Source organism: Echinococcus granulosus, assembly GCF_000524195.1.
Source record: "Echinococcus granulosus chromosome Unknown EG_S00058, whole genome shotgun sequence".
In the NCBI taxonomy this organism is placed as follows: domain Eukaryota; kingdom Metazoa; phylum Platyhelminthes; class Cestoda; order Cyclophyllidea; family Taeniidae; genus Echinococcus; species Echinococcus granulosus.
In genome coordinates, this window is record NW_020170438.1 from 31,733 (window position 1) to 46,625 (window position 14,893).

At 41.9% G+C, this 14,893-nt stretch overlaps 1 protein-coding gene across 1 annotated transcript; it reads right to left on the bottom strand. All coding sequences in view use genetic code 11, as the record gives it.

Moving 5' to 3' along the window:
- Positions 1–6,087: 6,087 nt before the first annotated feature.
- On the bottom strand, positions 6,088–11,975 carry EGR_06494 (Zinc finger protein rotund; the record flags this gene model as incomplete). The annotated part of the gene is made up of 3 exons (XM_024495743.1): positions 6,088–6,172; positions 6,471–6,709; positions 11,853–11,975. The coding sequence occupies 3 exons, from the start codon at positions 11,973–11,975 to the stop codon at positions 6,088–6,090; spliced, it is 447 nt and encodes a 148-aa protein (XP_024349807.1).
- Between the last annotated feature and the right edge of the window lie 2,918 nt (positions 11,976–14,893).

Here is a 14,893-nt window from a genome sequence, read left to right on the forward strand (position 1 = left end):
ACTCCTTTACTCGGTGGTGATCAAAGCTTTGGACATCCACAAGGGTTAACCGTTTCAATTTTTGGTTTTAATTAAAATTCAAATGTAGCGAATTTTGAGTTAGGACTTGTCACAGTCTATCTGCATTTTATCTGGGAAATCGGTACATTTAAACAGTCTTCAAGGTAATTGGCTTTACTAAAAGGATAAAATCACGACTTTTAGAAAATGTGCGCGCTCTATTCTTAGACCTTCTTTGGGCTTCCTGCGGTTTGTGCTCATTTGATCGCATAATCAATATCCTCTGACACCTCTTGATTACAGTCCAAGAGTATCAGTTAGTTTCTCTGGCGGTTTCTTCGTTATCTGCTGCAATATGCCGGTAGTTGGTTAATTTTTCGAACACTTTTCTATGGCCACGCATTCAGATCAGAGCTTGAAATCACTCAACGTCAGAAAAGTATTGGCCTACGCAGAGTTTGGGAATTGAGACAAACAATTGGCAAAACATCGCCTTTTTGTCGATAACTTAAATCACAGTTTATAAATCTAAAACTTCGGCGCTTCTGGTGTGAATTTTCATTTGAGTCGGGTTCAGTTTAAAATTGAGAACGATGCGTCTCCCAATTTCTTAGGCGTAGGCATTTTCCTTTTGATTAACAATGGACTACGATAATTTTGGTCTTTCCAAGAGGCCGACTCACAATTTAATGCGGTAGATTAAGGAAACTAATACGTTAGTTGTTTGTTATGAGGCAGAAATATTTTGACGATTAAATTCTGGAATTACATAGAAGTGTCGTTTTTTCCACTAATCTCAGTTGCTCAATTGTAGCCTGCCTCTAGAGCTACGGCGGTAATTTAAATAGTTTATTCAGAAAACCAACGATTTTGTGCTTTTTTAGTAAAAATGTTCTTGTTTAAATCCGAAAGATTCAATCAAAACGGTATCGACTTTGTACCCACCGCACTTTATGGCAGAAAAATCAATATTTTTCGGTGGGCACGCGTTTCGACCGAAGACCGGAATTACCAGTTAAAAGATTTTGATTTTCTTGAGGTAGTTCATCAATAGCTGATTAATTACGAAGTCAATGCTACATGGTATTCGTCTTGCGATCAAAACCCACTAGGTACTATTTTTGATTAGGCGAAAAAAGGCCAATTTTTTTTCCTTTTCTATATTTACTTCTCCCTCAACCTCTCCCAGTTGCCTTGCGTGGAGTGGCATGCCATCAAGCTAATTAATAAGAATAATATTTGAGACGACAGCAAGCACATCTCAATTTCAATTTACGCTACAACGCCGGAGAGAGATCTCAACGGAGCGTTATAGTGGCAGAAGAAGGCCAAAACACCAAGTCGAGAGGGGGCGAAAGGGAGAGAGAGAGGTATCCGGTGAGCCTTAAATGGACGCCGTAAAGTATCTGCGATTGAGAAATTTTAGCCCTGCTAAACCGCAGCACTTATCCATGCGCGTTTCTTTCGTCTGCATTAACCTAGAGGTGTTTCCGTTCGTGTGCATATCCATACCCACACCCGTAAACACATACATACACACACACAAATCTGTGTGTCTAACCGAAATTGTCAAGCCATCAAAATGCCGACACAAATGGGTTGGCGGTGGTGCTTGTACAGCGTTTTGAAAAGGGCAATTTTCACTCTACATCTCCTTCTCTCTCTCTGCAGGCTGCGGCTCTAATTATAGTCCACTTAGCGGGACTAGCGAAAAAGGAGGCGAGGGAAATGAGGCAAGCCAGCGGCAGCACAAAAACAGGATAGATGCACATGGATGGGGTATGGTAATAAAGCGAGGAAAGGTAGTACGAAAGCACAGCTAAAGTACACATTTTTGCAGGTCCTTGCTCATTATCTTCAACTGCACCCACTGTGACCTTGGGCTGACCAATGAAAATCGGACCAGGTATTTTGGACGACAAAAGGGGGGAAGCATTTCAAACACATTGGGTGCCACTTTGACCACATCAAAAGGTGGCCGATTTCACAGCGGTGACTGTGACATGAAAGGGAATAATATACTTACACAAAAATTGTACTGCGGAATGGGTGTGTGTGAAATGGGCAAAGTGAAGGGGAAGCTTGCTCTATTCAGCTCTCCTCGCCTCTTTCAAAGCAAGGGGAAAAAAGAGGAGGAGAGAGGGGTGGAGAAAGGGGCGGTGGAAGGGTAGGAGGAGCAGGCCTGCAGGCGGCACCAAACTTCCGGTTTAGAACAATCAAATCAAATCAAGTCAACACCGCGTGTGTGCAAAACTACGCATTCTACTAGTGGCTTGAAAATTTAGAAGAAAATCACACTTTAGAGGCAGTGTAAATGTATCCCTCATCAATCGCGCAGCTAAAAAGATTGACTTGGAATGCGATCTTTATACTCCTACTACTTCATCTTTGGAGTGAAGATATCGCGGTCGTTTCATCTCGTCAACTTTATCAGGGTCTCAGTTTGCACACGTGGATAAAAGAAACAAGCTGTAGTGAATCTTGGTCTTTAAATACTACGATTCGTCGCATTATTGTAGAGAAAGGAGATGATGAATTGCGGATATTTATTATTTCCGGCTTTCAACACTCATTCATCCGGGCTGGATGGCTATCACGGTGACGTGTAACTACCTTTTCAAAACTACTACCAATTTAAGTAGGATATGATTGGATAGTAAGCACACATTTGCGCCTAGTAGTAACTGTTCTACTACTAGTAGTGGTTTTTTTAAAAAGTTGGACATCATTTGCATCTTCAGAAATGCTGCGGAAACGTCCTTCTTCCCTGCCTCCATCTAAAACATGGGTTAATAACGCTTAACCTTGTTTTGGACTCATTTTGACTCACTCCTCGTTACAGTTGTGTAATGCCGATTCTTTGAATCTCTCTTATCCGTAGTTCAACCGTTGAATTTATGTGGATTGCCTGCACATATTCGTAGCCTCTCTGACACGAGCAACAACTTAATTGAAGAGAGTACTACCTTTTCTCCCTACGCTCATCCATACCATGCAGATATTTAATTTGGGATGTCGAAATTGTAAGTGGGTGAATGGAGAGAGGATGGATGCTTGCACTTCCCTCCATCAAACCGCTTTCGGCTCACTAATATTATCTACCAACTTCATCATTTTAACAACCCAAATGAAGAGTACTAAAGTTGTACCGCTAGAAGGCATCCAAGCTGCTGCGGCAAGTTAAAAAAGTTTTCCGATTACGAAATAAGGAAATACACATCCTCAAACATGCACTCGAGACAAATCGGCTGTCACAAGCTTAACGGTCAATGCGTGACCCTAAAATAGACAAGGATTTGAAGTTTCAAATCGCCAAAGCTTCTACGGCTTCGAAATGCGTGATCGCAGACATGATAAATTGTAACGACTAGAGGAAGTCAGGAAACACTGTCATAGCCACTAAAATAAGGAGAGTCTTACGGTTCGTGCCACTAAGAGATCTTCTTTTCGCCCCCTTTTCGTTTTCACAACAGGCTACCATACTGTCTACTATCCAGTTGACCAAATAGAAATTTCAAATCCATACCAGGGAGGCCTTTTCCTTTCCACATCTAAAAGGAGCGATTTTATGGCTCTAGCTCGCCCATAACAAAGGTAACAACAACAAGCGAAAATAAATGTGCTGACTCTGATTAAACACTGCACACACACACGCAGCCTTCACTTGCGTACTTTTGAGAGGAATATTTAAAATTCCACCTTCGTATACTTCCCTCTTGCTCGCTTTCCTGATTTTGCATCCAACGGTACCTGGTAAATAACATTCTTTAAATCTGAAATTGCAGTACATCCGACGCGCTTAAAGTCCTGGTGAATTGCCTTCATCCTTGACCGGTGGTGACATCATTACGGCAGTGTATAAATTCCATTAAGCTACGCAGAAATTTGAAGTCAGAAGCTTGTGATAGGCGCACAATACTGCGTTGAATTAATTGATAGTAAATAAAAAGGAGGGTGGTGTGGTTCTGATTCGACATTGACAATTGCACCATCAAAATGACCAAAGGAGTTACTGCTAAAAAAGGTAAAGTTAGACTCTTTGCAGACCGAGGACATCCTGCCTACTTACGATTTCAAGAGACAGCGTCACCCGGTTCTGAAATGTGTCAACCTGTATTGTCTATTCCGAGAATCATCGAATCCAGGTTCCAGTGCTTTTAAAACAAAAGTTCAGACATCCTAATTAAGTGCTTGCCTAAAGAAATCTTACATAAAAGCATGATCCTGTAAAATTATATCTATTAAGTAGGTTTAAACAAAAAGTCCTTATAATTAATTGGCACTGGGAGCAACGTGGATCATCAATGAAGGTGTAAAGTTTTTTGTGGTTAAGTGTAACCCCCCCCCCTCCTCCTCCACATGAACTCGTTGCTCTCCCTATTTAAACCCCCTGGGTCATCAAGTTGGAAGCATTGTTGAGATGGTTATCGGGTAGCATGCCTGGTACCAAAAAAACTCATTTCTGCTGTCAAGGTCGTGGTGGGTCCCATGACTAAGGATCATAAAAGGGATAATCGGGTTATTATAACCGTAAAATCAAACTGCCCAAAAGCCTAAATAGGTAAACGAACATCATATTTGCAGTCGGTTGATTCCCGCCACCTAGTTTACCTGGAATTCGTTGGCCTTAACTATTAGAAATGCAATGGCCGACAACTCGGTCGCAGAAACTGACTTAATCCCCTGAAGATCGCTAACAATTGTTTACGTTGATCAACCACAACAAGGTCATCACACTGTTTGGGTCATAGAAGAACACATTTGCAAAAACAGGGTGTCATTGAGATGACACTCCTATGGATGTTGTGATGGACATGATATGAAATCATTTGTTTGCAGGAGTAAACTTAGCAACGCATAGATAGTTACTTCATTCTTACATTGTCAGAAGAAAACAAAATTCCCAGGCTCTACTGCACTGGCAAAGAGGCGTTTAAAACATCAAGACCTTGTTGATTTTTCTTGACCATGACCATGACCACCATGAATGAGGGCTAAGCTGTTGAAGTAAGACTGTAAAGATTGCTAATAAATGTCCATTTTAGCTAATCCATTGAAATCCACAAATACTACTGTAGTGAAAAGCAAGTATGTAATTTGATACCTTTTGTTACCTGAACAGAAGTAGATCACATAGTTGCAACACTCGAGGCAACAAGGACTTCATGTACGATACCATAATCTCGTAGCTATTCGAGGTCGGAGATGGTATGATTAACTTGAACAGTGGCCATGAACATATGATTCTCCAGCACGCTAAGGTAAAGAATTCCTAACATCTTATTAAAGATATAAACAGGCTTAGCCACCATAACAAAAGATTGCTCATTTATGCCGCTATTAAGGATGCTAAGGTAGGCGTGATGACTTTTTAGTCGTAGCCATGATTGCTTCGACTGTCTACAAATTCTTCTAGTGTTACTGAAGTGGTAAAAGTGTGTCGGCAGTAACAAGGAATAAGTATTCTGATCGCAGAGCCCAGCTACTGAAATTATAAATAAGTAGGTACTCAAACTTTTATATTCCGTAATTATTAAAGCTTCAACGTCACAACTAATAAAGAATTTGGTCATGTTAATCTGTGAAGGTGTTCACGTTAGGCGGCACATGCTGCTGAAATGACAAGGACACATTCACAACAAGGACGGTCCTCCAGTTTTTTGCTAATGTGACCACCTCTAAGGCTCGCGTTAATGCGGGTCACATGATTGAAGTACATAACGGAATCGTGTGACCAAGTTGAGCAATTGCAGTGACAAAAAATGGCTAGAATTTACTACTGAAACACTGTGGAGGGGTGAGTAAAGTTTATGTGGTTCCAGAACTATTGCAGAAGTCGCAAATGGGTTTCAACAAGGTCTACATTTAGTACTGATAAGGACAACCAATTGGTCTTTGTAGCTGTTGAGGAGCCGCGGCTGACACAAATGCAATTCACTCGCTCTCACGACCCAACTCACTTACGTAGGGATCACTAGCTGTTCTACGTTTTAGTAAACATCTAACCTCACTTAGGTAATCCCGCCTCCATTTCTTTGTTTCACTTAAGGGTGAAGGCAATATATCGGCAAAGCTGTGATGGTGCTATCACTGCTGTGGTGGTGGTAGTGGTGGCAGAGGTGGTGATGATGGCTGCATGATTGCGCGGCAATACACTACCACCACTACTCTGCTACCATTTAGCAATTGCAGAGTGGGGAGGGGGCGAGGAGGAGAGAGGACGGAAAACGAGAATGAAGCATCATGCACACGCAGATACTCTTGACAGGCACACACACGGAAATGCCGCACTGTCATAGCAACCCTCATGCGACAGTATTAATGCTTTTTCAGGGCCACTTTGCAGCCGCCGTCGCTGCTGCCGTTATACCGCTCTCAAATACACAAACGTCCGCCCGAATGGTCTCATATGTTCTGAGTCCGATAGACCCTTTCGACCTCCGTAGACAGCAAGTAAGTGCGTGACTTACTTGTAAGGCTTCTCGCCCGTATGGATCCTCTCATGCTGCTGCACGTGGCTCAACTGGGTGAATTTGCGGTCGCAATAACGACAGACGTAGGGCTTGATGCCGCTGTGAATGCGACGATGTTGGGAGAGGTAGGCACAAGTGGAGAACTGGCGTCCGCACTGATCGCAGCGGTAGGGTCGCGGGTCCTGCTTGTGTGTCGTTGAGTTGTGCGTTGATAGGTCCTGACGCGAGAAACACACCTGAAGAAAAGGAGTCAAGGACCTAACTCTATTCAGTTTATAATTGAAGAAACAAGGGCTAATGATTTACATGGCGAAGATAAACTCCTGTTCGGGAACTAAGTATGACGTTACTTGGGAGACATTCTTGACACCTATGGCTTTTCGCAAAGAGTACAGTCACTGTTATTGACACTTCATAATATGGGTAATTTCAGACGAGTCATTTAGTTATCCCTGGAACACCTAAAAGCTATTGCCTTTGAAATTTCGTAGGAGAAGAACCTACAAGAAATTTTTAATTTCCAAATCTCAATGGTGGCCGTTAACGCTAACCGAAAAATTACTGATCACTGTGTCATATTTGAAGATGTGGTATCTTTTAGTACTACACGAAATTGGACGTAACTGGGGAAGGGAATGGAGGGGAAATCGACTATTTTAAAAGTTGTTTTATGGAATTCGAGTACCCCAGGTGACACTATTCTTCCATTTCTTCTGTAGGCTATTAATTGAGCCTCTTCCAGATCCGCGCACCCTCGAACGTCGTCTGCGATCAACTTTGGCGTTACACTAGCTGTCGTTGGGGAGGAAATGCCTTGCGCTTTCCCCTTTTTGAGTTGAATATGTGCTTTTAAGAAGACAACCGAACGGATGAACCGTGAAAGGGGCAGAAAAGAGGTCGTGCCGATAGATGACTAAATTGATAATTTGCAATTGAGTCAACATCAAAGCAGGACAGAAATGGAATCAGAGCTAACTATACCAACTACTTCTGTATTTTCAATAATAAAAGTAGGATTTCCCCTCAGGCTAAAAGGAGCTGATAGAGAAGGTAGGAGCATTAGAGCAGCAACTAATCTGAAATCGGGATGTAAACCCAGGGGAAACATTTTATAGGTATGCACGCATGCACAATTCTACGCTTTCGCTGTAGAACATGGCATGGCCTTTGATATTACTCTCAGCTAAATTCTTGCATTAAGACAATAAACGTGGACCTATCATAGTCCACGAAGTGTCTGGATTTTGGTGGAATTGAAGAGGTCGTTGGGGTGAAGAACCAACGCATGGTCCTTGAACCTCTCTAGCGACTACCACCCAATTGGGAACGACGCCCAAAATAAGATTCAGAGATCTGACATACTGACCCGGACAGGTAATTTTAATTCTCAAATGGTTCGAAAAATACGTTTTCAAAGGAGAATGGACGGCACTTATGCACTATGACACACACTTGTCATCCTTTTAACGTCTCTATGATATAAGCATCTTTACTTCCGTCTAATAAGAGTGCAACAGATGAATCCTGCAGAGTTCCACAAAATATATCATCAATGCTCCCTCAAGAGTGAATTTGGTGCACGACTCCAGAAGTGTGATAAACGAAAGCGCCAAATTTGACGCTGGGGATTACAATAGGTAGCTAATTTCTCCCACCTCCGATGCTACGATCTCCATGCCAGCGACTGCTAACCTTTCCATGTCTTCATCGTCAACACAAGGCCATGCAAAGACGTTTCACACTCACATGTATATCTCAAATGAGTCCTCTCGCACATACAAATGCAGTTCTTGTTGATAGTTGTTTATATCTCTGGCTGTCTAAATATTTATTCAAACACTTAAAAAGTATGGAAACGCTGCCTGCTTTTGCATGTCTTTTTTCGCTTTAATTCTTTTTTTCTCCACGTTCACCTACACTATGCGATAAACACACGCAGATGCGGCGCACACACACACAAGCTCTCGTTCGATTGACAGGCCACAAATCGTAGGCAACCTTGAGCCTCCATGCTGATTGGTGAGGGGGAGTGTGTGCACTGAAAAAGTGCAAAATGGTACGACGTCAATAGCCAAGCGAACGTGTTTTCGTGTGTGTGTGTGTATGTGTGTGCGTGAAAATTGCTGATAGAACAATGAAGTGAAGAGCAAGAAATTCGTTGACGTGTTAAAACTCGTCAAAGTGCTTTCTGTTTGACAAGTAGTGATCAATGGATTAACACGTTCGTTACCAGCGTTCACATTTGTGATAAATGGTGACATTAAATCATGCTGCAGACAGGTCTGCTTTTAGAATAACAATGTGCTGAACATTCTTGGTTTAAGGATGGTGACACTTGTTTACTTCTGGAGCATCAGTTGGATAGGCCAAGGGAATTGATGGAAGTTAAGCATAAAACAGTCAACCTTCCTTTGCCACTTGACAGCGATCATGTTTAGATGTGGCGTTCATGATAGGTCTACCAGATTCAGAAATAATTAGCGTGAGATCTTACTTTAATTGCACTGGTGTTACCATTCCCTTGTCCGTTTAGAATTCTACAGAAACAAAATACATCACATTTTCTCAAATAGTACAGCAATACACTGACAACTGCGTTTTACTCACTACGTCCAAACTATTGAAATTCGGCCGAATCGTACGTTGGCCGACAGTCTTGGCACCAAGTTATTTTAATCCTTACCATTACATTCGGATGAAAATGAATCTTAAATGATGAGCTGAAAGTAGCAGCTGCCGTGTTTCAATCTACCTTCGAATTCATGGGAGTCAGCAGCAGTGGTAGTGCAAAATGACGGCGAGGTTACTATTTCAGTGATGCGTAAAATTGAGCCTTTGCTTTGCTGTCATGGGATAAAGGTGAACTGTTCATTCATACAAATGATTGGAGGTCGGAATTTTGTAAAGGCGCCAATCCTACCTTCTTATCGCCCTTTCTTTTTTGGAAAACTGCTTTTTAAAACAAAAGCTGCTTCCAAAGTCGCTTGTACAAATGGGCTTTGTAATCACTGTTCTGTCTCAAGTGGACTCTCTCACGCCCTTTAAATTACCTTGTCAATCCCTAATAGTACAGCACCTGCTATCCTACCCGTAAGTGATTCGGAATGTAAGTATTCCACATTTAGTAACTCTTATAAACTGGGGCAAATGTCTACCACTTGAGGTATGAGCGATTCCTACCGAAACAAAAATAGGTACGATGTCGGAGAGGATAGTCCATATGAAACGCACGCGACCACTCAAAAGAACACGAAATATGAGTTTCCATATTCCCTGAAATTTCGTATAATCGACACGTGATACGAAACCAAACCATTTTTTGCGGGCTAATCTCCAGCCCCCCTTAAACAGGCAGGCATCCACGCGCTGATCTGCGGGACCTCTTAGCAGTTCCACCAAACAGAAAATAGACACCGTCTCTCTTGATTTTAAAGAGTTGGGGATTGGAATCTTGACAGTCATGAGGTCTGTAAGAGCTGAACAGAAAGTCCGCTCTTTACAAAATTGCTAAAGAGATAGACCCTAACTTCGTGTTCCTATGCTTCTAAAGAATCTTCATAAGGATGTGCTCTCAAATTCACCACATTTGTGTTAAAAGGGCTCATAAATTTTTCGCTAATTTTAAAACATTTCATCCACGTGGTAACAAACTCCACACCCAGAAATTCGAGCAGGAATCATAAAACTCAAAAAGCACTTTTAGGCAACGGTGAAGACAATTAGCAATACCACTCCTCTGTGTGCATGAAAATTAGGTGCAAAATAATAAAAAGTGGAGAAAATTTACACCATCTAGCAACTGCTACCAGATGCAAATTAAATTTCGGGAATAGTTATTTAATCTACCTGAAGCTGTTGCCAACTCTTGCGAGTTTTCAGGATGGTGAGCCGAGGTCCGATTGCAGAAAAAAGGGTTCTTTTGAAATGATTTCTACTTGCATTGATATATGGAAAGAAATCAAGCAGAGAGCCACGTTTTTGAAACCCCATTTAACAAGTTCCTAGTGTGACATTGCCATTAAAAAGTGGGGACAATAACTTCACTAATGGAGGTGTGTGCGTGTGCGAATGTGTATGATGCCGATGATGGTTTGTGCGATTAGGGTGGGATGTACTTTTCAAAAAATAAAAGAGGCACAGGCAGATTGGCAAACGAGCGAGAGGCAGAGAGGAGAGAGAAATGGTGAAAAAGTGGCCACCTTTTTTGCCTCTTTGTAGTGCATGGGATGGAAAACCTGACGACGACAAAGGGGTGGATTCGAACGATCGACAGATTGATGCAGTTGGAATTGTCAACTCGTTCAATTTGAACAACGCGCGTTACCAGTATAAAAAATATGGAATGTAGTGTATTTTCTATCAGCCGTGGCAACTGATAGTACTCCAGCAAATCAAGAAAATGTTTACTATTCTCTATCCTAAGGATATTTGCAATGTTTTAAATTTTCTGGTTATGATGGCAGGCTTTTCTGTGGAAACCTGGTCAGCGGGCGTGCTAAGTAAAAACAACTTACCATGAAAGAGAAAGTTGCTTACTGGTAAAGCTACACTAAACTAGAGAGGATTAAAATTGACAAAAAATGACCTTTTGGAGGCATGCAATGCGAAAAAAGAAGAAATACAAGAGTGCACTCTTCAACATTTACAAATTGGACAGTCAAAACACCGGTCAGTGAAATAAGCAACTTGAAGTCTTTCGGGAAGGCTTTGTGTGATAAGGACGAATCTAGCGCAAATGCCCACCCTGACTGCGACTCCACATTGATGGCGTAGAGTCGCACCAATGCGATCATCGTGACATTAACCTTTGAACCTTGGTGTAGCTTAGAACAAGGTCGCTTTGAAAAGTGTGCGCATTACAATGCCTCCATCAGCAACTGTTACATTATAATTGCCTCTTAGATTTCTTAAACATAAAATTGTTAAAATTAAGCTTTGAGGACTGCATAAAACCGAAATTGGCGCTCTACGAAGACGATTGTGATGGCCACACTGCCTTGACAGAAGAAAACAGTCTAGACATGTGTGACAGCCTCTCTGTGCTTGCACGTCCAGTCTAAGGAATGACTGATTTATTCGTAGAGAAAGTCTGCGACGAAGAAGTAGGACGGAGTGATAGAGATAAGAAGGGGGGAGAAGATAAAGACCAAGAGATGGAGATTGGATTGTCAGGATTTAAACAAGAGAACCAGGAACATGTCGACCAAGGAAATATGACCTTGACACGATAATGGCTTTGAGTTTCCGGTTTGTCGTTTAATCGAGTGGCGCTAGGCATCATCTAAAATATGCTAGCGATGTGTTCCTTTGGTGTCACACATTAGAATAAGATTCTGTCAAAGAACAAAATTGGGAAATAATGCATTCAAAATTGCTTACTCGTCTGATTATCACATTGCCACGGGCAGCGGTTTCAGTTGGGTCAGTATTAGTAACTTGGCCTCTAAGGCTCCCGGATTTCTTGACTATGTTTTTGACATTGTGCAGATCGAGTTTGCTCATTTTAAACAACAAAATAAGAAAAAATTGGAAGGTGGGAAGGCTATCGCACAGCAGTATCTCATGTAGCACTAAGACCAGATTTATAATGACATCAAAAGCTATTTTTAATGTAGATTTGGCATTTTTTGATCACCCTAGTCAGTCCCTGTTCTCTCCTCTTATGCATTAGATCTAAAGCTAAAGAACGCCTAACTAAAATACCTTTTCGATACCTATGTGTCTTTAACGTTTTTGAACAAAAATCCAAGAATTTAAAATCCAAGGTCAACGAGTTCTCTCCCCGTAATATCCATCGCCGGTGTAACAGGCTAACTTGAGGGCTTAGATGAATAGGTAGGAAATAGGAAGTCATTAAAAAGAGGCAGTTTTCCACCATCCACGGACACTTGAAAGAAAAGTCCCAAATCTGGCTAGTCCGCATCCCTTTCTGTCATACTGTTAGGTGGACTTTTACGGTATTCTTGAGTAATTTCCCACTTTCTCTAGGATCCAATGTGAAGTAAAGGCAGGCGTATCAAATGATATTTCAAAGCTGGAAAACATTTGGCCAGGTGTCCTCAACTGGGAGTGCAAAAGCTTGAATTCGGATAAATTTAGGGTCTCCAGCACGTAAATTTATTCCCGACACACTTTGACTGGCGCACTAAGTTCCCATATAAACTTTCCCTCCATCCGTGCATGTAAACTCAAATTCCGAAAATCAGCCTTTTAAAACATCTGTTTCTTGGAAGTTTTATATTTTCTAATTTAAACTGTCCAGACCCTAATTGCAAACAAGAGGTTTTCATACGGTATTAATTTGAGGGTAAGTTCCACAAAAGTATCAAATGCCAAAGAATACATTCCTTTCAAACCAACAATGCCCCGAAGGGCAACTAAAGCCCTTTTGGTGAAAAAAATTCTCCTTTTTTGTGTTCCACAAATTACACTATTGCGATTTTTTCATTGCAAAAGAAAAGGTAGCTGATAAAGTGTAAAAGAAGTTCATTTTTTGCCATTACCATTTTCTGAGAAAATATGACGTAATGGACAAAAGCATTTTTTTCCATCCTACTTCAAAACAACCAGTCCAGTTTGCTAATGTCGAAATGCGCACTGCACGGGAAACAAAAGCAGGCATGGAAATAACGAAGTAGGATGGGAGCGGTGTACGGAAAGCTAGGGAGAAAGGATTGGCAAAGGTGTAGTTCATCCACCCAATAAGACGTGGAAATGAGGGAATTCCGAGAGCCATATTTCTGCAGCAGTAAGAGCAGCGGGAGCGGCAGTAGCGGCATCGGAAATCTTTACTCTCCCTCTCTCTATCTTCCTTCTTAGCCCCCTCATACACGCACCGACGCTACACCTGTTGTTGTTTTTGCTGTATTGTGCTGTCGGGACGGCAGCAGCAGTAGCAGCACAAATAGCCTAAGTAGCAAAGGCGGCGATGTCAAGAGAGGCACAAAAAGACCAAGAGGAGTAGACCAAAGGAACGAAATAATCTCCTCCTCCAAACACCCTGCCTTTTCCACCCCTCCAGCCACCCATTCCGACCGCTTGCTTACTCCTTCATCATCATGATGACAAAAATAGCTGCTACTATTACGTCTACCGCTGCGTTTGTGTCACAAAAGGAGGCCCCAGTTGGAAAATGAGGAGAAAATTGCAACTTTCGCAGGGAAAAAAATATGCACGAAACTAGACCTGCAGTTACGTCATAAGCACCCAAGGTCATTATGACTGTGTGCATGAGAGCGCCCAATCAGCAGCCTGATCAATAATCACATGCAATAGGGTGTGTGTGCACGCACCGTGAGTATGTGGGCCGCAGCGTGCACTTTTGGGTAACAATTAGCCTAATTTTTCGCTATCAACAGATGGTGATGTTGCTGTTTACCTTCCTTTCTTTTACTTTTTTTTGCACTCTCATCCTGCTGGGGGGTGGGGAGGGGGGCACGAAAATGGCGATCAAAACTCGGTGGGGTGTTAGCTAGACTAGATTTATAAACGACTGCACGGAAGAATGATTAATTGATTCCCATGGCCGTGGCCATTAATCACGTCGTGTCTTGTAGCGGTCACTTTGGTAACAGGACGTGCACAGCCACGTGCACACACATGCACACAAATGTACGGCGAGGTGGGGGTAAATTCAAAATTTCGGCATCTTTCCGACTCTCGGCTCTTTGGTGCAAGTCTTGCAAAAGTAACTTATAACTGCTGATCCCGTGTAGCTTATTTAATTAGTAAGAAAAAAAACGAGGCACAAAAACCAGTAGCGAATCAGCTGCAGCGATGATGGCTGTGCTAGGGACTATATATAGCAATGGTTTTGCCTCCTTGAATTAGACAGAGCTGCCGCACAGCTATTGAGATTGCTTCACAACCTCAACAGAGACTTCTGTGTTTATCATCTCAACATCTCGATAGGTGAGTGATTTAACTGTGATTATTTACTTTCCTCTCAAAATACGTACTTGTTACCCCTAATACTTCAACCATGCAAGGCCAAGGAGTCCGGATCAAATCGAATTAAAACTACCCTACACTAAACAGTAAAATAGGGCGCTTTTTGACAAGTCGGAAAAACGGTGAATTTTGAGGTCACGTCCCTAAAATTACTGATATTCTTTTGTAAATAAGATTAACACAGCTTTACTACTGAATTGGACTAGTAGGGCTTGTCTGGGGATAATGTTGGGGCTACCGTCTCAAATGTAGATGAGAAGTCAGTTGTAGGCCGATATTTCCCGCTGAATATCCAAAAGTGACTATTATGAATTGTTTTTTACTTAAAGTACGCAAAACACGACCACTTTATCAACTGTTTGGTAATAGCAAGCAGTAGTCTATACTAATAGAAAAATGCTAATTTTTCATTCTAGGCATGCCAGGCGATTTCGCAGCATTAAAAAGGCAAAATGTAGTGTCTTTAAGAA